We start from the raw sequence: 26064 nt of genomic DNA on the forward strand, positions 1-26064 counted from the left end.
CATTACTATCAGTTTTCTACAATTTACAGGGCTGTAAAATAGCTCAGACAGTGAAAGCAGGGTTTACCTTAATTAATGGGTGCAGTAAGCCAGACATCCAGTGATCTTTCCCCCCATTTCAAATCCTGTTGCATCCCATAAGTATGTACAATTATTATGTGTCAACTTTTTCTAAGAAAAGCTTTTCACAATCATTCTTGACATTTTTTATCAACTCACTTTCTTGATTCTTGTAAAATATTTTTGTTAGATTCAGTGAAGCAAGTAAGTTTTGCATTTAAAGATTGAACCAAACTGTGTTGTTTTTATCCCATTGTAAAGGCTTCTAATGTATATATTTGATAATTAAATTCTAGGTACTTTAAGCAGATTATCAGAATTTATTATAGTGATTCTTCAGAAACAGTAATATTTTTATTCATGTATTATTTTCATAATAAATGAAATTTTTAAAGATAGGTGGTTAATTTTTTTTTTTGGTGATACATCAACATGTAAATACCACTCTTCTCTGACTTATTCAGTGATCTGAATCAAATTGTTTTCAAGTGTTTACAGAGATCATAATTTAGAGTTGTCTCTAACTGATTTTATTTCCTCCAGGTGCTGGATTAAACGATGGGCATTGGCACTCTGTGTCCTTATCTGCTAAGTGGAGCCATATGAATGTGGTGGTGGACGATGACACCGCTGTTCAGCCCCTGGTGGCTGCGCTCATTGATTCAGGTGACACCTATTATTTTGGAGGTAAGAGAACGCAATTGAATGACATTGGCAGTGGAACCACTTTTTATCTTTATTGCTTTGCATTTTGAGTCAAATTTAAACCAAGTTAATACTGAGAAATAATTTATCTCTAGCCATGAAATTAATACTTTTTGAGTTTGTAAAAAGGAAATATTTAATCAATTTTTCTTCCCAATACAAAAATAAGTATCTGCAGAAAGTTTACTTCCTGTTTAAATAACTTGATATTTTCATCTAACATTAAAAGAAAATATATTTGAGCTATACGTAGTAAATAAGTGGAAACTTTCAAATGTCAATATCATAATCATATCTCTACAACAGATAAATCCATTTATACTTCTAACAGCTAACTTGTAAAAACAAAACAAATTATATTGTCTAAAGTCATTGGCTTACATAAAATATTACTTATATATTTAAGTCTATATCTAAATATATACTACTGAATCATTAGTAGACAGCTCAGTTTATAGATAGATGGATAAATATTTTTTATATGGAGGAGTAATGGGAAATATACTGATTATGAAGTACTTTCAAAACATTGACAATAATAAATATTAATTAATAGGAGACAAGCATATTAAATGAATCCAGTATAATTGGTGTTACACCGGTACAAAGTACTGAATGTTTGCTTCCTCCCACCCAGATTCATATGTTGAAATCCTGAGCCCCAAAGTCATGGTGTCAGGAGGCTTTGGAGGGTAATTAAGTCAGGAGGGTGGAGCCCTCATGAATGGAATTAGTGCCCTTATAAGAGAGGCCCACGAGAACTCCCGTGCCTCTCCTGCCATGGGAAGTTATAAGGAGAAGACTGTGGTCTGTGAAGCAGACACTGCATCTGCTTTGTCTCAGACTTAGACTTTCCAGCATCCAGAACTGACGGAAATAACTGTTTGTTGTGTAGGCCACTCAGTTCATGGGATTCTGTTAATAGCAGCCCAAACTGACTATGAGAACTCATAAGCTAAAGAAATGGAAACAAGTGGATCTTTTGATTATAAAGGAAGTTTGGATTTTTTTTAAATTAAAAGAACCACTAGGAATAACAGCAAAACCCTGCTATGTATTCTAGAATGCTCCTGTGAGCCCAAAGATGAGGCTTATATATCTGGAAATCACAGTTAAGAGAAATAATCATGTGAGAAAACTTGTCACATGGGGGCATGGATGCCTGTACTTTAAAGCATTCTGTTATCATCCCGTATCACCACATATATGATAAGAAAACTTATTCTCAAGTAAGAGAGTTTTCAAATAGGTAAGAAATTCCATGCTGGACACAGATATAGAGAGCCACTTTGCACTGTACCTAAACACTGAGGTGTTACGGAGGTAACTTAATTACTTGTAATTCTTACTGGAAAGGTAAATATATTCAACCTTTCTTAGTAATAAAAATTGTATGTAAACAGAAATATAGATCTAGTAATAGAAGACTTGCTATATACATACAGTCCTATACACTGCATTTTACCTCATCAGTATTTGTGGTGTTTCACAAAGAATATGTACTTTTCCAAATATACAGTCACAGACATTCAAAGACTTCACTGAGCTGCCTCTGGCACACAGTGTGTATTTGAATTGTTAAACAAAATTAAAATGGCCTGAGGAATCTCTGACCAGACAAAGCCTTGTAAGTGGTCTTAACTTTGCTTGATTTACCAATATAAGCAAAACTTTTAACTTGAGCTATTTCTTGTAAATGGCTTTAAAAAAAAAAAAAAAAGTCAAACTTAAGGCTAACCAATCAGAAGCCACCAATTAACTTATATAACTAGAGACTTTCCAGCAGGATCAACCAAGTAGGGCAATTGTATAACTACAACCAGTGAAAAATCTGCTCCTATATTTACCTTACAGAAGCTGGCCCTTTTCGTTCCCTTGAAAGGGTCCCTGAACCAGTTCCCATTTGAAGCTGCTTCAGCAGTGATTGATGAATCACTGTTAGCTCAAATCAACTTTTGTGCCTCCATTACCTTTTATTAATGGATACATTTACATCTCTAGTTGGATGCTTTTTCCTCTAAGCAGACACAAAGTAAACCTGAAGAGCTTAAGATTTTTATTTTTTTTTAATTTATTAATTTATTTTTTTGAGATAGAGTCTCGCTCTGTCGCCCAGGCTGGAGTGCAGTGGCGCAATCTCGGCTCACTGCGAGCTCTGCCTCATGGGTTCACGCCATTCTCCTGCCTCAGCCTCCCGAGTAGCTGGGACTACAGGCGCCGCCACCACACCTGGCTATTTTTTGTATTTTTAGTAGAGACGGGGTTTCACCATGTTAGCCAGGATGGTCTCAATCCCCTGACTTTGTGATCCGCCCACGTCGGCCTCCCAAAGTTCTGGGATTACAGGCATAAGCCACTGCACCAGGTCAAGATTTTTAGAATTAGTTAATGCCTTGATTTATCTTGAGTGGATGATAACATAAGGAGTCCTCAGAAAAATGTAGCCATGCCTGCCAACCTTTTCAGAAGAGCGGAGTTAGCTTAAGGAATAATCACTTGTCCAAGGTCGTTAGTGATCTGAGAAATTTCATGTGCTGAGGATGATGCCAAATTCAGGGTTTCCAAGTATGAGTACCAAGATACCTCCTATACCTGCTCTCAGCCATATGTGGTATAGACAATTATCTCAACAAAATTTTTCCAAACCAAGTAGAGTAAAACAGTAAACAGAACAGAGATTTTTTTTTTTATTAGGATGGGACTAAAATCTGTCCCTCCTTTAGGATGAGGGCTAAAATCTGCATGACAGAAACAGATGACAAGAGTTTGATCCACACTACTTTGTTTTCACAACTGCTAGCCCAGATGAAATAGGTCCAGAAACTACTGAAATAAGCAATAGAAAATCTCAAACATTATAGTCTTTGACAATGTATATTCATATATATTCCCATTTCCTTCAGAAAATACGTGATGCTTCTCTTTTTTTTAAACTTATTTTAGGTTCAGAGGTATACATGTGCAGGTGTGTTACACAGGTAAATTGCATGTAATGGGGGCTTGGTGCACAGATTATTTCATCACCCAGGTAATGAGCATAGTACCCAGTAGGTAGTTTTTCGATCTTCACCCTCCTCCCACCCTCCACCCTCAAGTAGGTTGTGGTGTCTTTTCTTTCCTTCTTTGTGTCCATATGTGCTCAATATTAAGCTCCCACTCATAAATCAGAATACGTGGTATTTGGTTTTCTGTTCCTGTGTTAGTTCACTTTGGATAATGGCCTCCAACTCCATCCATGTTGCTACAAAGGACATTATCTCATCCTATTTTATGGCTACATAGTATTCCATGGTATATATGTACTACATTTTCTTTATGCTACCGTTGATGGGTATTTAGGTTGATTCTATGTCATTGCTATTGTGAATGAACATACACATCTATGTGTCTTTAAGGTAGAAGGATTATTATTCCTTTGGGTGTGTACTCAATGGGGTTGCTGGTTTGAGTGGTAGCTCTGCTTTAAGTTCTTTGAGAAATCACCAAACTGCTTGCTGCAATGGCTGAGCTAATGTATAACCCTCCAGCAGTGTATAAGCACTCCCTTTTCTCCACAGCTTTACCGGCACCTGTTATTTTTTGCCTTTTAAATAATAGCCATTCTGACTGGTGTGAGATGGCATCTCATTGTGGTTTTGATCTGCATTTATCTCATAACTAGTGATGCTGAGGAGTTTTTCATATGCTTGTTGGCCACATGTATGTCTTTCGAAAAGTGTTCACATCCTTTGCCCGTTTTTTAATGGGGTAGTTTTTTTTCTTACTTGTTAATTTAAGTTCCTTATAGATTCCAGATATTGGACCTTTGTCAGATGTATAATCTGTGGATATTTTCTTCCAGTAGGTTGTCTGTTTACTCTGTTGATAGTTTCTTTTGCTGTGCAGAAGCCCTTTAGTTTAATTAGGTCCCATTTGTCAACTTTTGTTTTTGTTGCAATTGCTTTCGGTGTCTTTGTCATGAAATCTTTGCTTTGTCCTATGTCCAAAATGCTATTTCCTGTATTTCCTAGGTTATCTTCCAGAGTTTTTATAGTTATAGGCTTTACTTTTTTTTTTGAGACAGGGTCTCACCTGTTGCTCAGGCTGGAGTGCAATGGCACGATGCAGCCTCAACCTCCCAGGCTTAAGAGATTCCCCTGCCTCAGCCTCCTGATTAGCCAGGACTACCAGCGTGTGCCACCAGACTCAACTAATAATAATAATTATTATTATTTGTAGAGATGAGGTCTTGCTATGTTGCCAGGCTTGTCTCAAACTCTGAGACTCAAGCTGTCCTCCCACCTCACCCTCCCAAAGTGTTGGGATTATAGGCATGAGCCACTGCACCTGACAGGTTTTACATTTTACTCTTTAATCCATCTTGAGTTGATTTTTGTATATGGTGTAAGGAAGAGATCCAGGAAGTGCTTATGGTTAGCCAGTTATCCCAGCACCGTTTATTGAATAGGGAGTCCTTTCCCTATTGCATGTTTTTGTCGACTTTGTCAAAGATCAAATGGTTGTAAGTTTGTGGCACTATTTCTGGGCTCTCTATTTCGTTCCATTGGTCTGTGTGTCTGTTTTTGTACCAGTACTATGCTATTTTGGTTACTATAGCCTTCTAGTAGAGGTTGAAGTTGGGTTACGTAATGCCTCCAGATTTGTTCTTTTTGCCTTGGATTCCCTTGGCTATTGAGGCTCTTTTTTGGTTCTATATTAATTTTAAAATAGTTTTTACTGGTTCTGTGAAGAATGCCATTGGTAATTGGATAGGAATAGCATTGAATCTATAAATTGCTTTGGGCAGTGTGGCCCAATATGGTTAAAAACCACATTTATTATTCCTATCCATGATTATGGAATGTTTTTCCATTTGTATGTCATCTATGATTTCTTTGAGCAGTGTTTTGTAATTCTTGTTGTAGAGATCATTCACCTCCCTGGTTAGCTGTCTTCCTAGGTATTTTATTCTTTTTGTGGTAATGCGAATAGGATTACATTCTTGATTTGGCTCTCAGCTTGCATGTTGTTGGTATATGGGAATGCTACTAATTTTTGTACATTATTTTGTATCCTGAAACTTTACTGAGATTATCAGATCAAGAAGCTTTTGGGCAGAGATGTTGGGGTTTTGTAGGTATAGAATCATATAATCTGCAAACAGCGACAGTTTGACCTCCTCTCCTCCCATTTAGATGCCTCTTATTTCTTTCTCTTGCCTGATTGCTCTGGCTAGGACATCAGTACTATGTTGGGTAGGAATAATGAGAGAGGGTATCCCTGTCTTGTCCCAGTTTTCAAGGGGAATGCTTCACATCTTTTGCCCATTCAGTATGATGCTGGCTGTGGGTTTGTCATAGGTGGCTCTTATTATGTTGAAGTATGTTCCTCCAATGCCTCATTTGTTGAGGGTTTTTAACATGAAGGGATGTTGAGAAAATACCTGATGCTTCTCTAGAGACAAATATATGAAAGCAAACAACATTTCATGAAGGAATGAGGAATATTTTGTGGCAGCAAGAATGACTCTCCAAGATGCCCTAATCCCTGAAAACTGTGAATATGTTACATCACATAAGGGATTTTGCAGAGGTAATTAAGGTTGCAGACTTTAAGACAGGAGATGATCGTGATTCATGCAGTGGGCTCAGTGTTATCACATGAGCACCTAAGAGATTTTGACTCTGGTTGGAGGCAGAAGGGACACAGAAGAGAGGTGTGGGTGAGGGGAAGCCAGAGAAACTGGAAGCAGGAGAATGTCTCTCTGCAGCGTTGCTGGTTTAGAAAATGAACTGGGCACCATGAAGAGCGATGCAGGCAGCCTGACGCTGCTGAGAGGCCCCAACTACCAGCCGGTGATGAACTGGGACCTCACTCCTACAACTACAAGAAGATGAATTCTGCTCTAACCTGCATTTGCTTGGACACACATTCTCCCCTAGAGCCTTCATAAAGAGCCCAAGAGCACCTGGATTTTCTCCTTGTAAGACTATAAGCAAGGTCATCAGTCCAGCCCTCCCACACTTCTAAAGTGAGAGACAGTAAGAGAATGTTTTAGTGATTTGTTACAGTGATGATGAAAAGCTGATACACATTCCAGCCTCCATCACATCCATTTACACATATTCCCATTCAGTTCTGAACCCTTGGACAATGGCCAAAAAAAAAAAAAAGGGGGTTTTCTCAAACACACCCTGAGAATATATATGGCCCTGAAAAAGATATATATATATATATATATATATATATATATATATATATATGGCCAGGCGCGGTGGCTCACACCTGTAATCCCAGCACTTTGGGAGGCTGAGGCAGACGGATCACCTGAGGTCAGGAGTTGAAGACAAGCCTGGCCAACATAGTGAAACCCTGTCTCTACAAAAATACAAAAAAACAAAAAAAATTAGCCGGGCATGATGGCAGGTGCTTGTAATCCCAGCTACTTGGTAGGCTGAGGCAGGAGAATCACTTGAAAAACTAAACTTATATATATATATGTGTGTGTGTGTATATATATACACACACACAAAGAGAATAGTTTCAACAGAAAGTCAAAATAGCCAACACAGTTTCTGTGTTTTGTTTTGTTTGGATTGTGTGTGGCCTTGGAGCTAAAATAACTACATGATCATGAACCATATAGGGACACAGTGACAGAAATGGGAAAGCTGATCCATGATCATACATGCGTACATGCATACATACATACACTATGGATTCCAGAGTCCCCTTTGACCTGAAAGTATGAGAAGAGCCCATAACCCATTTGAAATAGATACCCTGCAACCACAACCCAAACTGTATATGCCTAAGTAAAGTTGTCCTTGTTTCAGAGATGATATTATGAATTGAATTGTTTTCCCTCAAATTCATATGAACCCCAGAATGTGACCTTGTTTGGAGATAGGATCTTTGCAGAGGTAATCAAGTTAAAATGAGGTCATTAAGGTGAGCCCCAATCCAGTATGACCAGTGTCCTTATAAAAAAGGGAAATGTAGGTGCAGAGACACACACAGAGGGAAGACACTGGGACAACACACGGGGAATATGCCTTGGGAAGACAGAGGCCTAGAGTGTTACACCTGCAAGGCCAGAGCTGCTTACTGGGTTCCTCCCTGACCCCACCTCCCACCTGGGGCTGAGCTTGACCCAGGCCTTACCACCCACTGCTGCTACTCTGCCATAAATCCCTTTTTAAAAAAATTTTAAATACTTATTTGACAAATAAAAATTCTATATATTCAAGGTATACTATGTTATGATTTGATATAGGTATACACTGTGTTCTGATTACCACAGTCAAGTTAATTAACACATCCGGCACACCACACATAGTTACCATGTTGGTGGCAGAGGGGAGTGAAGACATTTAAAATCTACTGTCTTTCCAAATTCCGGGTAAATAAAACAGTATCATTCCCTATAGTCACCATGCTGGATACCTTTTGTTTCATAGGGTTGTTGAAAAAAGACTGCGAATTAAGGACTGAAATGCATGTCTTCCAGATAGGCCACAGGATCACACTCAGGAACCAGTTTTAAATAGACCGGCCTTTATGGAGCTTCCCTTCATCACCGTGCCCAGTGGAATTGTAACAATGCTAAATGAGTGCCGTTACCTTTTTCACTGCTTTATGTGCTGGTTTTATGGCACCACACAGGTATCCCCGGAGCCTTGGCTCCTCTGGAGCATCTCACTGATGTGCCTCACGAAGAAAGGCCATGTTTTGCCCAAAGTGACTAATAGTTTAACTCAGTCGGTTATTTCAGCTTATTTTTATTGCCCAGTAATGATGCGGTGAAACATTTTACTAAGTCGGGGAGCACATCAGCCTTTCCTAGACAATGATAAACAGAATATTTGCCAGCTCAGTCAATGACTGAGTACAACCAAGAGACACTGCAGCCTAAGAGAGGGCAGTCAGAGTGGGGAGGTCACAGAAGGGTGCAATAAATCTTCTCCCCAGGGATGTTTACGCAGAAAGTCCTTGGTCATTAGAAATGTCATTTAACTGTAAATAATAAGATACATTTGCTAATCAATGCTTGAGGTGCTTCCTGAGAGTATTAGTATAGTTTTGCATTTTACTATTTTTTTTTCCAGAATCCTTTTAAAATTATGTTGGAGACAGCACAATATGAAAGTAAAATTCATCCCTAAAATTGGCTGTCAGCATGGAAATTATAAATCTTATTTTCTAAACTCTGGCAGTCCTTCACAGCAAACTTTCCACAGAGCAACTGTGAAAACAGACAATGTCAATCTGCAAAGTTTCTGATTGTTTTCTTTCCTCATATTCCGAGGTGTGCATATGTGCCCAAAATTGTATTAAAACATTTGCTATAGATGACAGATTTTATAACAAAAAACAAGCCAGTGTATCTAAGACCTGTCATTTCAAAAGTAAAATATTTAGGAAGCACTAAAAGGGATAAGAATGAAAGTACCATTCATTTTTTAAGTGATACTAAATAAAGTTGATTACAGAAAATGATTTATCGAAGTATAAATATAGTATCACCTTTATGGTTGAAATTCTCCAGGTGAGATTTTATAACGTCCCGTTATCCAAGAATACATTTCCATAAATATATACATGCTAATGTTAGAAATGCTTTTGAGTTATTTTTACTCATATCATAATTTTGTTCATTTTTAATGTGAAATAGATAATATATGTACAGTTAGAAAAATATTACTAATAATTTTTCCAAAAGAATGTATATATTGTTACATGAATATACCACATTTTATCAGTTCTACTGCCCCATTTTGCTATTGTTAGGCAATTTTCATTTGGGCTTTTAGATTTGCTTTATAAAATTTAGGAGGGTGGTGTTTGTTTTGTTTTTTTTAGACAGGGAGTCACTCTGTTGCCCAGGCTGGAGTGCAGTGGAGCAATCACAGCTCACTGCAGCCTCTGCCTCTCCAGGCTCAAGCACTTCTTCCACCTCAGCCTCCAGAGTAGCTGGGACTACAGGCCTGCACCACCACACCCAGCTAATTTTTGTTGTTGTTGTTTTTCTTCAGATTTTGTAGAGACAGAGTTTTGCCATGTTGTTCAGGCTGGTCTGAGGTGATCCACCCACCTCAGCCTCACAAATTGCTGGGATTACAGGCATGAGTCACCATGCACAGCCTAAAATTTAGTTTTTAAAATATTCTTACATACCTAGTTTTTCCAGTGAATTTTGCATTCCTTGTGTGTGCTTTTGAAACTTTATTTACCCATCTGTATAGTAAACTTTGGGAAACACCAGCTCTAACCACTATATTTAATAGCATAAGCTGGTGGTTAAATTTTACTGATGCAGGCCGGGCGCGGTGGCTCACGCCTGTAATCCCAGCACTTTGGAAGGCCAAGGCGGGCGGATCACAAGGTCAGGAGATCGAGACCATGGTGAAACCCCGTCTCTACTAAAAATAGAAAAAATTAGCCGGGCGCAGTGGCGGGCGCCTGTAGTCCCAGCTACTCGGGAGGCTGAGGCCGGAGAATGGCGTGAACCCAGGAGGCGGAGCTTGCAGTGAGCCGAGATTGCGCCACTGCACTCCAGCCTGGGCGACAGAGCGAGACTCCGTCTCAAAAAAAAAAAAAAAAAAATTTTACTGATGCATATAAACCCAAAATAGATCATTTCTTCACATAGAAACAGCCTTTGGTTCAGCTAGTATTCATTACTCATTTTAGTTATTTAAAGACCCAAATTATTCTTGAATGCTGTGCAGTGCATTGAAATAGACTAATAAGCCCTTTTCTGTTTTCTTAGCAAATTTAATTCTTGGGACATTTCTGTTCATATGGTTTCCTATGACACATAGCATCACTAAGAATCAAATAAGTGAAACTGAAAAGATTAAAACTAATCCCTTAATCCAGTTTTAATAAGGAGTTCGTTTTATTATGTTTCTTTTTCTTTCCATTTGTTTTATATTGGCCTGGAGAAAACAGGCTTGATGGATAAAATCCACAGTATTTTCTTCCTAACTAGCTTATATAGTTAGAATGGCCTGAATATGTACAGCTGCAGACACTAACTTCATTCCTACAGTATAATATCCGCCAATGATTGAAACTAGTCAGCTGTGCATGTTATTTATTTATTTATTTATTTTTTTTTTTTTTTTTTTTTGAGACGAAGTCTCGCTCTGTCGCCCAGGCTGGAGTGCAGTGGCCGGATCTCAGCTCACTGCAAGCTCCACCTCCCGGGTTTACGCCATTCTCCTGCCTCAGCCTCCCGAGCAGCTGGGACTACAGGCACCGCCACCACGGCCAGCTAATTTTTTTGTATTTTTTAGTAGAGACGGGGTTTCACCGGGTTAGCCAAGATGGTCTCGATCTCCTGACCTCGTGATCCGCCCGCCTCGGCCTCCCAAAGTGCTGGGGTTACAGGCTTGAGCCACCGTGCCCGGCCACATGTTATTTATTTATTTAAAAGGATTTGGATTTTTATACAATATTTAAAAGCCACAAAATGAAAAGGGATCAATCACCGTATACCTTGGAAGTCTTTCCAAGAGTCTTAGTGTCCAACAGCCATGGAGGCTGTGACCTTTTTCCTTCTTTTCTTAGCCTGCTGGTCATTTAAGGGTCACCGGAGATGACTCATGCTCTAGTTCTTAAAATCAAACTTGTTCCACCAAGTCAAAGACCCTGAATTTGTCCAAATTGTAAAAACATCCTCTTGCCACCTGTCCACCAAAATACCTTCTATTCAAGCGAACAACAGCTTTAATTGCTGACTCAGCTCTCAAATTCTAAAAATGTCTGTACTGCTTCATCATCAGGGGCACCAAGAAGTTCACATATCACACAATTCCCAACTTTGCCATATTTTTCATGACAAAATTGGAAAATACCGTGGACTTCATCCATCAAGCCTGTTTTCTCTGAGCCAATATAAATTGACAATGGAAAAGAAAAAGAAACATAACAAAACGAACTCATTATTAAAACTAGATTAACTATACTCTTTTCAGTTTTACTTATTTTATCCTTAATGATGCTATGTCTCATAGGAAACCGTATGAACTGAAAAATATGTCATCACACATTCTTCCCTGGTTTCAACTTCCAAGTCTTCATCCACCTTCCCGGCACCAACTATGCCCCTTAGTAGGACCCCGTTGGTAGGACTCAATTATTTCAGTCAGTGGATTTGTACCTGATTCTTCAATGCATCTTTCTCCGCGGCATCGCCCATGATGATCTTGCCGCCGGGTTTGCTGGTCTTCCCCACCGGAAAGGCGGCGCGCAGCCCCTGCTGGTGCTTCCTGAGGCCCTGGCCTTCCCGGAAGCCGCGCTTCTGCATGAGGTTGTGCGCCACCGTTCCCGCCACGTTAGAGAGGAAGGAGCTACTAGGCCGGTTTGGAGATCTCGGTCTGTCCTGTTCCTCCTTCACTAGGGGAGGAATGGCAGCTTTGGAAGACCGTGATTGAGGTCTTGAATCCTCTTCATAAGGAAAATCTCGGGGTGACTCTTTCTCTACCAGAAAAGTGGGTGGGGCAATGGCAGCCCCGCCCTACTTCTTTTCCTCCTCTCTCACTCCTAATCTTCATCTTCATCAGAATCTGGATCTGGTCGCCTTGATCAGAACCCCCCTAGCTTTCTGCCTGTTTTTAGGTCTCTTTTCCCTTTCTTCTATTTCCTTTCGTATTTCTAGCTCCTGCTGTGTCTGTCATTCCTCTCTTTGGCGCTTCATTACTTTCTCATAATCATAAGGAAACCTAGGATCATATTCGTCAGTTAAGGGAATCAGAACGTCCCCTGCAGAAACCCACTGGGAACAGCATCCTTCAGCCCAGCTGCTGCATGCCGTGGTGTGTCCCCAATTTGCAGGTCATCTGGCCTTAGGACAATGACCTGGCCTTAGGACAATGACTGGGGCAAGAGCTGCACTGTTTCTCCTTTGGCTCTTTCCCTGAGTGAGCGCTGCCTTTCCCACCTGAAGCTGAGACTGCAGAAGCTTGACGTTTTGGGACCAGCCTTCTGCTTTTGAGTCACTTGTCTCCATTCCCAGGCCATCATATGGGGACATCTTTTTTTTTTTTTCAATTTAATGTTGCTCTGCTGACTCTACCCATGGGTAACCAGGTTAATATGAACAAAGGAAGAAGGAGAAGAAAAATGAGAAAGAAGAAGGAAGAAGAAGAAAACCCACCAATTTCCTGATGCCAAATAAATGGAAAATGTTATTTGTACCAAAGAAACCTTGAGAGAGACTTGGAACAAATCATGGGCGGATTTCTGGATCTCACTAGATTTATTTTAATAGAAAGTTTAGGCCAGGCACGGTGGCTCACGCCTGTAATCCCAGCACTTTGGGAGGCCAAGGCAGGTGGATCATCTGAGGTTAGTAGTTCAAGACCAGCCTGGCCAACATGGTGAAACCCTGTCTCTACTAAAAATACAAAGATAAGCTGGGCATGGTGGCGGGCGCATTTAGTCCTAGCTACTAGGGAAGCTGAGGCAGGAGAATCGCTGGAACCCGGGAGGTGGAGGTTGCAGTGAGCCAAGATGGCGCCACTGCACTCCAACCTGGCAACAGATCTATACTCCGTCTCAAAAGAAAGAGAAAGTTTAATTCGGAGATGAAGACTTATCTTCTGTACTGTCATTTGTCCGGTTTTTTTTTTTTTCTAGTCTGAGATTTCATCTTTTTGAAGTGTTTTTCAGGCACCACTCTGTACGGTTGCATGTTGTGCATATAGCCTGCATTTTTTGCATTCATACCTGAAACAGAGATTGGCTGAAGGTCAAATTATTTTAAACTCACCTTTATGGAATCTTTCTGCTATTCAATGCCATACCTCCTTCCATATTGAGAATACAAAATCGACTGTTGTGTCACCAGTCCTCACATCCTTCTTATAGGAAGTTGTTAGATCGAGAACTTGTGGCAACTTGTGGCATTGAAGTTTGTCACTGCAGTAACACACAGGGACAATTTTCTTGCCAACCTCATATGCTTACACAAATGAAAATAACCGGGCTAAAATTTTCATGGGTCTTAATATCTTTATTTGTTCGATTTCGTATCTAAAAACATGCAGTGCTTTATGATGAGAATTTGTCCTGAAAGTTTCTTAACTTTTTTGGGGGTCACCTGGATTTATTTTAGTTTTTTTTTTTCTAATAGAGTTATCGAATTTATTTTATTTAAGAATAACTTGGTAGTGCGCAGTGGCTCACGCCTGTAATCCCAGCATTTTGGGAGGCTGTGGCAGGCGGATCACGAGGTCAGGAGATCAAGACCACCCTGGCTAACACGGTGAAACCCCGTCTCTGCTAAAAAAAAAAAAAATAGCCAGGCCTGGTGGCGGACACCTGTAGTTCCAGCTACTCGGGAGGCCGAGGAAGGAGAATGGCATGAAGCTGGGAGGTGGAGCTTGCAGTGAGCTGAGATCACACCACTGCACTCCAGCCTGGGCGACAGTGCGAGACTCCGTCTCAAAAAAATAAATAAATATATTTATGTGTCAGGAAACACTACTTGGTGAAAGAAAGATTAGCAGAACTGTTGATATTCCTATAATTCATTACTTGAAAATATTTATTGAATTAATAATCCTCCTAATACTTAAGCTAAAGTGTTTATTTCTTAATGATTAGTGAAATGCAGTAGAATTATACAAAGTTCACTCTCTTCAGAGTTCCCATTCTTCAGAAGGTTCTGCTCTACCATTTAAACTTATATTTCTTTTTTAAAAATATAAAAGATTTTAGTCTTCAAGCTTTTAAAAAATATGATGTTAAATGTTAAACTTCCAAGTCTCTGTGAGGTTATGTATAAAGTTTAGATAATCTAAAAAGAAGTCTTAAATATGAGGGAGACTTTTACTTTAGGAATCGAAAGCAAAAAATATTAAACTGTTAAAGAGATAAAGCTTCAGTTATTAAAATAGAAATCTAAACACAACATTTCTTTTTTTTGGAGACTTTTAGAGAGGAAATAAGAGTACAGGCATTGAGAGGTACTTCATTGATTCCAGTAAGAGGAATCTTCATTGACTATTTTTTGAAATTGTACTAGTCATTAACAATATAAGGTCAAAGAGAGATCAGTCAGTGAAAAACACAAGTACTAATTCTGTACTTCATTTTTTTTTCATTTTAATAAAGGAAGAACACCAAAGAAAACACAATCCTCTGGTGATAAATATTGCTCTACATTTACTATAATCTTTGGAGAAAAGGATATTTGCATGGACTCAAAGTGTCATGCCTAATATTTATTAAACCTAAATATTAGGTTTAATACCTAATATTTGAATGATTGGGAAAGAAAATAAGAAATTATATCTCACAAGTTTGAAAGAAACAATGCTTACAGAATCAATATAAGCCAGCTTATTTTTTAAAATAAGGCAAAGGATAAAATTTTTCAAAAGCTATAATTTCATAATGTGCAATTAAATTAATTATTAAATTTTTGTTGTCATTGGCATTACACCATTATGAAATGAGGTGCCTCTCTCATATTTGTATGTTAAAATTAAGTATTCATTTAGATCAGAGGTAGACAAATCATGGTCCATGGCATATTATATTAGTCCAAATGAATAATTGCTTTGTATTTTTAAAGGGTTATAACAAGAAGGATATGCAACACAGACCAGGTGTGACCCACAAAACCGAAAATGTTTACTCTCTGGCATTTTACAGAAAACCTTTGCAGACTCCTGACTTAGACAAATGCCTTATAATTTTATTCTGAATTAATATGACTCTACAAACAGTTGTCTTTAAATAAAAAGACATTTTACAATTATTATGTTCTCTTTCTTTAACTAGAGTGTGTACTTTCATCCTTTTCCTTATTTTTCAAACTTTGAATTAGAGTTCCATTATTAGGTTATATATTGTAACTCAGAGGTTGGCAGTAAGTTCAAGACACTGCTTTCCTATATGCTTGGACTGGTGTGGAGTAATACTGCTTAAGTCAAAGTCAGGCACTAACCACTACTTCTTATAAGTATTGTTCTTGTTTCACAAAACAAGCCCAGATAGTAAAAGGAAATGATGTCATAAGCATTGCCATTTGTAATTTAGGTGATATTAACTGATGGTTATGGTGAAACTTCTCATATTTAACTTCTAATATTGGAAAAATCAAATGTCTATTTTATTTCTTTCTATTCATGGAACATTCCGGACTGCAAATTTTTATCCTTATGTACCCTAACAATGTGTTAGGTCCTGTTACTTTTCGTGTTGTTGTTACCATTAGAATTTAATCTTTGGTTATATATTTGACTAAAGCACCTAATACCAAAGAAAGTGTTACTAGAAAAGCAAATCCAGGTGTTTCCACCCAGTCAGTATAAAAAAAAAAAAATTGTTTTTACATACTCCCAAAGGCACATACATCATAACACACAAAAACACCTATAGGGTAGATATTTAACATGTTTTAGATAAATGGTAGTACACAATTATATTTTTATGTAGCATTTTTCACACTTCATAAATCCAGTATATCCTAAATAAAATGTGGGCTGTGAGTTCATTTATTTTAATTTAAACTCCACTTTCATTTTTTTTACTTACACTACGTGATGCTAAAATGCATGATTATTTCTTAGATGAGATTTCACAAAAGAAGCCAAACCTCTTTTCAGTTGGTTGGGCAATAATTCCTGTTATAGGAATTTTAAATCTGAATTTTCCCCCATAATTTCTTATTCTGAATTCCAGGTATTATCTTAAATTTGATCAGTTCTAACCTTACCCCTTTTCACCTCTCTAATGAATGGTGAAGCTCATCACATCATACCGATATCCATAAACAAGGGGTAGCAGCAGTCTTCATATAGTAAATACTGTGGAATAGTTTTGTCATAGTTATTGCTTTTGTCCTATTTTTGTCTCCATATTCAGGCTGCCTGGACAACAGCTCTGGCTCTGGATGTAAAAGCCCCGTGGGAGGGTTTCAGGGCTGCCTGAGGCTCATCACCATTGGTGACAAAGCGGTGGATCCCATCTCAGTACAGCAGGGGGCGCTGGGGAGGTTCAGGGACCTCCAGATAGACTCCTGCGGCATCACAGACAGGTAAGGGCCATCCTAGGTCACTTTAGCTTACCTGTTTTCAAAGTTGAAGAAAGCAAATGTAGACAGCTGGAAAAAGGCATTCTGTTCTCTTTTTTGTTGTTGTTGTTGTTATCTTTCTTTCCAGAGGGAATGAAATAGTCATAATTACTATGAGGATTAGAAAACTGCATCTTGGCTGGGCACAGTGGCTCACGCCTGTAATCCCAGCACTCTGGGAGGCGGAGGCGGGTGGATCACGAGATCAGGAGATCAACTTCATCCTGGTTAACGTGGTGAAACCCCGTCTGTACTAAAAATACAAAAAAAAAAAAAAAAAAAAAATTAGCAGGATATGGTGGCGGGTGGCCTGTAATCCCAGCACTTTGGGAGGCCCAGGCGGGCGGATCACGAGGTCAGGAGATCGAGACCATCCTGGCAAACATGGTGAAACCCCGTCTCTACTAAAAAAAATACAAAAAATTAGCCGGACGTGGTGGTGGCGCCTGTATTCCCAGCTACTCAGGAGGCTGAGGCAGGAGAATGGCGTGAACCCGGGAGGTGGAGCTTGCTGTGAGCCGAGATTGCACCACTGCCCTCCAGCCTGGGGGACAAAGTGAGACTCCATCTCAAAAAAAAAAAAAAAAAAAGAAAGAAAACTGCATCGCTAATGGAATAAATTTTTTAAATGATAGTATTGTATTAGAAGACATACACCTTACGGATTTTATCTTAATATGATCCCAAGTTGCTCAGCTAATAGTTATCAAGCTCGCTTTCACAACCACACACCCGTCAGTTGGATGACATTTTTCCAACAGAGAAAATAAAAAGTAATTTCTCCTAGAAAAGTTTGAATCATAAAGATGGATGAAGATATGTGCCAAAGGACATACTCAGTGAAATATGGAGAAGGTTAAACAAGAAAAACATTTAATTAAAATAAGTATTACAACCACAGTTACACTAGTTGCGCCATAATTTTACAATGATTTTGGCTGAGAAGAATCCCCGGGTCACACCTGGAAAAACAATATTTCTACATACAATTTGCCGTAGTACATTTGGTATTTACTTTCAGTGAATAAATAAGTGCTACATATTTAAAAATTTAAAGTTATATCTACACCTGGTAGAACTTTCAAAACCTGCCTTCTTCATGGAGTCAATTCTGTTAGTCAATTCTGTTTTAAACATTAACTGCAAAATCATCATCTCTGGCTAAACAGGTTTTAATTTATAACTCATAGTGACATACTAAAAAAACATAATTTCTAGTAAATGAAAAGTTCATTCATATGAACTTTATTCAGCACGAAATAATTTCCCCCTGTGAACATTCTGCTGATTTGTAGGAAAAATGGATTAATTAAAAGATGAGGAGTATATGTATGAAGTGTAAGAATTTGTCAAGTACCTCTCACTCTTGAGATTCCAATCCTTGACACACAGCTGGGACTGCATTTACATCTCAACACCAGCTCCAGAACCCCACTCTGTAGTGGGGAGGGTAGTTGGGAAGGTTTCTGGCCATTTGCTCACTTAATATAATCCCACGTTGCTCAGCTAACTAGCCAGGGAGCTCAGTTCTGTCTGGGTTAAGGGGAAATGTCCCATGTGCCCACACTGTGAGTGACAAGAGCTGTCAGCTCAGCTGTGACGCAAGTGTGATTTTCTCCACTTGCATGACATTATTTTGATATCTTATTAATTACTCACAAAATATGATCCATTTGCAGTATATCTGTTATGAGATATGTATCGTAAGGCTGCCTTTTCTCAGAGATGATCCACGTTGCCTGCTTTGTGCATGTAGCTCCCAAAGTACAAAACTATTGTTTTTACTGTTATAGGCTGTTTCGTTTTAACCTTAAAGTCCCAAGAGTTACATTGGTGCCTAACTTGGTCTCTAAGATCCCACATTTTAAAAAGGTCTCCAAATTGTACCCCAAAGTTATTGTAAACATGCTCAAGTGAGCATGTATGTATGAGCCACACTTAAACTTCAACCATGATGTGTACAATAATCACTGCAGATAAGGGTTTTAAGAAAGCACTTTTAAATTATTTTCAAATAGGGCTACAAATGAAGGCTATTCACTATTTCATTCCCAAAGTCAGTAACATAGAAGACTAGCTCCTCTGAGATTATTTTGAAAACCTGAATTTTATAAAGCAATAAAATTAGAAAACTTTGGGGACACAAAATGATATTCTACAGAGTTAAAATTAAAGACCTTTGCTGTTCCCTTTATGTTCAGTTTTGAAATCCTGAAAATTCACTTTTAAGTATCCTAAAAACAGGCCTGTAAGCATCTATTAGCCTTTCTTTGTTGTTAACAAAAAAAAAAAAAAAAAAAAAAAAAAAGCTCTAATTGTATTAGTCTGTTCTCATGCTGTTAATAAAGACATACCCAAGACTGGGTAATTTATAAAGGAAAAAGGCTTCGTGGATTCACAGTTCCACATGGCTAGGGAGGCCTCACAATGATAGCAGAAGGTGAAGGGGAAGCAAGACACATCTTACATGGTGGCAGGCAAGAGAACCTGTGCAGGGAAACTCCCCTTTATAAAACTATCAGATCTCGTGAGACTTATTCACTATCACAAGAACAGCGTGAGAAAGACCTGCCGGCATGATTCAGTTACCTCCCACAGGTTCCCTCCCATGACATGTGGGAATTATGAGAACTACAATTCAAGATGAGATTTGGGTGGGGACACAGCCAAAGCATATCACTAATTTGCAAAGTAGAAACATGTTATTCAAATACCAGACCTAAAAATCCTACTTAGAGACAGATATAGGGTATGAAGTTATCTTTTTTAGTCAAAATTGTAAGCTATGCAAAAAATAGCAATGGGCACTTTGGATGACAGAATCACAAATAACGGATGTTTATGTTTGGATAGGTTTTTTTGTTTGTTTGTTTGAGACGGAGTCTCATTCTGTCGTCCAGGCTGGAGTGCAGTGGCGCCATCTCAGCTCACTACAAGCTCTGCCTCCCGGGTACACGCCATTATCCTGCCTTGGCCTCCTGAGTAGCTGGGACTACAGGTGCCTGCCACCATATCCAGCTAATTTTTTGTATTTTTAGTAGAGATGGGGTTTCACCCTGTTAGCCAGGATGGTCTCGATCTCCTGACCTCGTGATCTGCCTGCCTCTGCCTCCCAAAGTGCTGGGATTACAGGCGTGAGCCACCGCGCCCGGCCAGGATAGGTTTTAACTTCTTACATCACCTCTTACATCACACTCCTGTACTCTTAAGATTTGCTCTGTATACCACATGGCAGAGCTTCCAATTGGGTCCTACTGCATTCCAGCTGGGGCTCCCTGAGCAGGGAGGCCTCCATCACCTCCTTACCTGGCTGTGCTGACCAGGCCGCTCACCCTAGTCCTGCCCTCCCTCTGCCATCTTCCCCTGTGTTGGCCTTCTGCATGCTAGCTACTTCCTCTATTATTTGTACTACATGTAAATTTTTCATAATTGATGTTGTGTTTAGTTGAAGAAAAACAGTGTATGCTTGTTGATAGTCTCTAGATCACTTAAATAGTTTTTATTTCAAAATATTTTGAACTAAAATTCTCTCCCTGTTGATACCAAACAGCAGTGGTTTTTAATGTTTTTTAAAATTTGTGGAATCTTCAAGTCACGTATGATCTTAAGATGCTCCATTAAGAAAGAAGGGGAGGAGGGGGAGAAGGATGTGGGGGAAGAGGAACAGCTGCTTTTTTAAAAATGTATGGGGGTGGGCTCCCAACCCAGCCATCCTCGCCTGTCACTCCAACTCCCCCACTTCTGATCAGTTCACACAGGCTTTTCCATGCCTTGGCCTTTGAAATACTTGAAAAGTTGTGATTCTGATGGCCCCTAACTCTTCTCTGAATGCAGACTAAATGCTCATTAACACCATGTAATCAGTGGAAGTCTTGGCCCTGAGCTGGTGGTGCACTGCCAGAGAGCCAGGATCGGGGGCTGGGGGCATGGAGAGGGTAGGGAATGCTGCGGATTCTTCTTCCCAGCCCCTCAGGTTCCCCTCAAAGGATCTCTCGGGAGGCCAAATACAGGCCCCTGGGGCTTTCTGTCAACTTCATACCCCAGTTCTCTGCTGGTCATCCTCCCATCACAGCCAGGAGGCCTGTCACAACCTCCCAGCCCCTCTTCTGCTACTTCTCTCGGTCCCATGGGGAGGGGCACTTGGGCGGGCACTCACCCCCTGTGCTGCTCCAGCATGGACGAGGGTGTCCCTCACAGCCCGGAAGGTCAGTGTCCTTTAGAATCTTCACTCTTTACCAGGTCCTTAGCTATGTGCTCAGCAGTGGGAGACAGCGGGCGGAGGCTGAGATCCAACCCTGCTCGAGGCGGAGGTGGGTCTTGGTATTCAGGCCAGGCTTCCAGAAGGTCACGCTTCCTCTTGGTGAAGCCTCCACTCTGTGTCAGCTGCTGGTCAGTTGCCATAGTGTCCCCTGCTCCCTGTTCCCCTAACAATCCTGAGAGGCAGGCAGACTAGGCCCCCAATATGATAGTGGGCGGCAGCAGATTCCTGAGAATTCTGAAAGTGCGAGACCTCCAACTGTTCTTTTTCAAGATTGTTTTGGCTAGTTCAGGGTCCCTTGAGATTCCCTGTGAATTTTAGGATGGATTTTTGTTTTCTGCAAAAAAAGGCTTTGGGATTTTAATAAGAATTGTATTGAATTTGTAGATTGCTTTGGGTCATTTGACATATTACCAGTGTTAAGGTTGCTTAAAAAGCAACAGCCGACTGCTCATTCCAAATCTAAAAGGCAACAAGATGACCTAAATTAAATGTTCTTCAAAATTTCTGGACCTCTGTCACTATGTGACTGAAGCTGTTCCTGTTTCTTTCTCCTCCCCTCCATATCTTCCTCCCTGTTTCCCCCTCTTTCTTTTAACAATGACCACAATGTAGTAATGCAGCATGCCGTATTTCATAGTTTTATGTATGTAATTGGTTTTGCTAGCCACATGTCAAGTTATTGTGTCACTTGGGACAAAAAAAGAAATGTGTTGACAATTCAGTTGTCACAGATACCTAATAATCAGCTGCATGCTAATGGATATATTCATCCAAAGTTTGTCACTATATTTAGAGAACCTTGATGGTAGACCCAGTAATCACGTCATGTGGGGTTATCTTGCGTATGCTGTTCTTTCACATTAACCTGGTTTTGGTAAGACATTTATTTTCTGATGATCAGAAAAGGGAAACAGCAGTTGTATCTGTTTTCTTTTAGGTGCTTGCCCAGCTACTGTGAGCATGGGGGCGCATGTTCCCAGTCGTGGGACACCTTCTCCTGTGACTGTCTGGGCACAGGCTACACGGGCGAGACCTGTCATTCCTGTAAGCCTCATGCCTCCCTCGCGTTTCTGTCAGCATCTCTTTGTCATTTCATCTTGATTAGTTGTTTATATGTAGCTGCATATTTGCAATCATGCAAACACGTCAGAAAAGATATTTCAGCACTCAATTTCTAGTTTATTTTTAATCCACCTTATTTAATACAAGGGTGCTGAGACAGTGCACAGAAATACATGGTATGAATAGGATTGAAAAAAGAAGCTGGCAAGCAATGGGGAAGTACGTCTAGGAGAATCAGATATAGTAAAAGGTAGAAACTAAATTAAATTCAAAATGCATGATGTAACAGCTTGTTCCATTACTTGAGTTGGGCCATACTTTTAATTCTGAGAATCTTTTCAGTCAAAGAAAGGGGGAAAAACAACCCCTTGCCCGCTGTCAATGTTAAAGATTTGTTAACAATCACTGGGATGATACCATCATGGGATTGCAACATGGTAACATTTCTGAAGAGGTAATTGGGTATCAGCTAGAAACTAGAGGACCTTTAAGGTCTCTTCCAATGACTGTGATTTTCTTTGGTGGTGGTGATTGTAAAATGAATAATTGTAAAAGTATTAATGTATTGAGTACTTATGCTGGCCCTTTGATATTGCTTTGCATGTATTAACTCATTTAACCCTAAAGCAGCTCCGGGAAGAAAGTACTCATTATCTTCATTGCAGAGTTGAGGACAGAAAGAGGTTAAGTAACTTGGCTCCCAGCTAGTTTGTGGCCGGATGAGGAGTTGAGCTAAGGAGGTTGGCTCCACAGCCTTGGCTCCAGGATGCCTGATTGGTGGTCCATGCACCAGCAGCACCCATAGTCCCTGGGAACCTGTTACAAGTAAAGACTCTCAGGCCTCACCCAAACCTACTAAATCAGAATCGCTGGAGATGGTGGCCCGAGTCTGTTGTAACCAACCTTCCACATGCTTCTGGTAGACATTTAAGTGTAAGAACAATGTCTAAGGGATGACATATTCTAACACCTGTCAACTGCCTCTGCCGTATTAAAAATCATCTGTCTTGACTGAAGAATCACCCTTTATAAATTTCAAAGGCCATGCCATTGTATTGACCTCTAATTTGTTACAATTAGAACATCACAGAATCCTCAAAAGCCTATTTTTTTCTATTTGTTTTTAACTTTTAAAGTTTTCTTTCTGTGTATCTCTACTGACATCTCTGAGCAACTTCTGAGGAATATTTCGCCCATCCCTGGGTCTTCAAGGAGACAGAGCAAGATGCAAAGCCCTCAGTTCCACTTTCTCATCCTGAGGTCCTACTTGAAACTTTTAAGAACTCTTCCATGAGACATCTGATTTTCACAAAAACCATAGGAGAAAGGCAGGGCATGGAGCCTTAAAATCTCACTTCACACACGCAATGAGAATTCTGCGCTCCCAGCCCTGAGGTTCTGCAAAGGATCTGGGCAAAAGAGGAGACAGTCCAGGAGTGACTCTCACAGATTGAAGCATGAAGTATGACTTTTGTACTAGAAGGGTCCCTGTTTATAAAGCTGTGACACATTTTCTTTTCTTTTTTTTTGAGACGGAGTATTGCTCTGTCGCCCAGGCTGGAGCGCAGTGGTGTGATCTCGGCTCACTGCAAGCTCTGCCTCCGGGGTTCACGCCATTCTCCTGCCTCAGCCTACCAAGTAGTTGCGACTACAGGTGCCCGCCACCACGCCCGGCTAATTTTTTGTATTTTTAGTAGAGACGGGGTTTCACTGTGTTAGCCAGGATGGTCTCGATCTCCTGACCTCATGATCCACCTGCCTTGGCCTCCCAAAGTGCTGGGATTACAGGCGTGAGCCACCGGGCCCGACCACCATGACACATTTTTAGGAGTTGAGTGGCCTCTCACACCAGAGGCTGCATGTCTTGATAAGGTCATAGAGTTGGTGCAGGGACCACATCTTGTACTTCTGTGTATCTTTCATCCTCCAGGCATAGTATCTTACCTAAAAGCAGAAGCATAATCCTGTGTGTTACCTAACAACTTCATATCCACCACCACACTCAACATCATCTGATTGCATTTAATGTTGCAATTAATGAATGAGTTACGTTAGTGCGTGTTTATTCACTGCAATGAAAATATAACTTCAAAAACTTCTGAGGGAAAAATATCAGGAGATTGAAAAAGTATTTCAGGTATCAGTCTAATCTAATAATTGAGTTGACTGTTGTCCCAGCTAAAGGTAGAACTTTGCTAAGCCTACAGTCATTGACTGTGAGACTAGACTGCCACACCTAGCCGAATAGGTTATTTTGTATTTCTAATTGTATAACATGTATCAATTATATACAACTAATTAATTATATATAATTGTCTATAATTATATATAATTAATCATACAATTAAAATCTATTATATACAATTAATATATACTATATGTTAACACATGTATACATTATCATTTAAAAAGCCAAACAGTTCACATGAAGCACAAGTTCTAGTCACTCTCCTCAATATTTGTCCCCATTCCAAACCTAGCCTGTACCCTATATCTAACCATTGTTATTAATTTGAGTGAATCCTACCATTTACAGATATATGTATTTAAATCAATATGCCATAAGTGGAAAAAAATAAAGATTAACAATTCCCATCTCCTGCAGATATTAATTCTATACCTTGTTCTTGGTAAAACATTTACTTGCACGAATGAAAATATTCAATTGTGTCACGAGTAAATTTACATTACATAGGGATATCTTTCAAAACAGTTTCTCTCCTGTTTTGAATTTCAGTTATCTTGAATTGTCACTTGCAAAATAGGGAAGTTTCTTTTTAAATCAACTTTAATTATTTTTTAATGAAGAGAAGTTGATGGCTTATAAATTCTATTTATCTCTTTAAAATGCTTATACATAGGTTGTTTTAAAGGAAGCAAAGGTTATAACTGCTGCATAGCTTAAGAAAAACTTTACAGAATGTTTATTGGAAAATACCAGATTATTTAGGCAGTTTAAAACTAATATGCTCAGGTAATCAGTTATTACAGGTAGAATGAGGGTTTCTTCCTTAATTACAGTTTACTTCTGAGGTATAGTTGCCACGACTTTGAAAAGAACCATGCTTGAATAGCACACAGAATTCAGATTCAGATTCACAAAGTTTTCCTCTCATATCTCTTCAAGTCTTTTACACTGTGCTTCAGAGTTTGCAGGGTTTCCTGCCTAAAAGCAAAAGAAAACATTGATGTAGAGAAAGTACAGCCTCTAGACATCGCCAAAAGATTGTCTATTGAAGATGGTATCACAGTCCCACTGTAAGCACATCTTCGTTTTTGAACACCAACACAATCTTTCCTTCTTCCTCAAAATAGAAATACACTGTGACCGAATATTTATTCAGCATCTAACAACATCCAACATTTAAGTGTATTTTGACTAGGTAATTTTCTTCTCCTTTGTTAATAGAAATAGATTTAATTTTTAGAATGTCATTTTCTTCCATCTCATCGAATATACTGTCATACACTATAAAATGATGTTGGGTCATATGTATCACATGTCTGTAATTCAGAAATGCAAACCTTTGGACACTGACTCAACATCTGGAGATATTTTTTCTGGTTCTTATGGCTGGTGTTCTCCTACAGCTCTCTACGAGCAGTCTTGTGAGGCCCACAAGCACCGAGGGAACCCGTCTGGGCTTTACTATATTGATGCAGATGGAAGTGGCCCCCTGGGACCATTTCTTGTGTACTGCAATATGACAGGTATGTTGATCATCATTAGATGCATATATCAGAACAGACCAAGGAGAAATTTACCTAGTTGGCAGCATTATGAAAACATGCAGTTTGATAGTGTGTACTTGCTAAGTAGAAGCATTAAATATGTATTTGTTAATTTTGTTGTCAACAAAATTTTCTTGTATTTCTTGTTTGCCTGGGTTGGATTATAGGCAAGATT

General features: G+C 39.4%; 1 protein-coding gene and 1 pseudogene across 1 annotated transcript in view; one reads left to right on the top strand and one right to left on the bottom strand.

The window, feature by feature from the left end:
* The window catches only part of LOC711939 (contactin associated protein like 3), a 235617-nt gene that overhangs the window by 147308 nt on the left and 62245 nt on the right, over positions 1-26064 (top strand). The window contains 4 exon segments of the mRNA XM_028835369.2: positions 604-747; positions 16627-16798; positions 22033-22139; positions 25749-25868. Of these exon segments, the coding sequence (XP_028691202.2) occupies positions 604-747; positions 16627-16798; positions 22033-22139; positions 25749-25868 (543 nt within the window).
* On the bottom strand, positions 11373-12784 carry LOC114672858 (splicing factor 45-like; annotated as a pseudogene).

This window comes from Macaca mulatta, chromosome 15 (assembly GCF_049350105.2).
Source record: "Macaca mulatta isolate MMU2019108-1 chromosome 15, T2T-MMU8v2.0, whole genome shotgun sequence".
Taxonomy (NCBI): Eukaryota; Metazoa; Chordata; class Mammalia; order Primates; family Cercopithecidae; genus Macaca; species Macaca mulatta.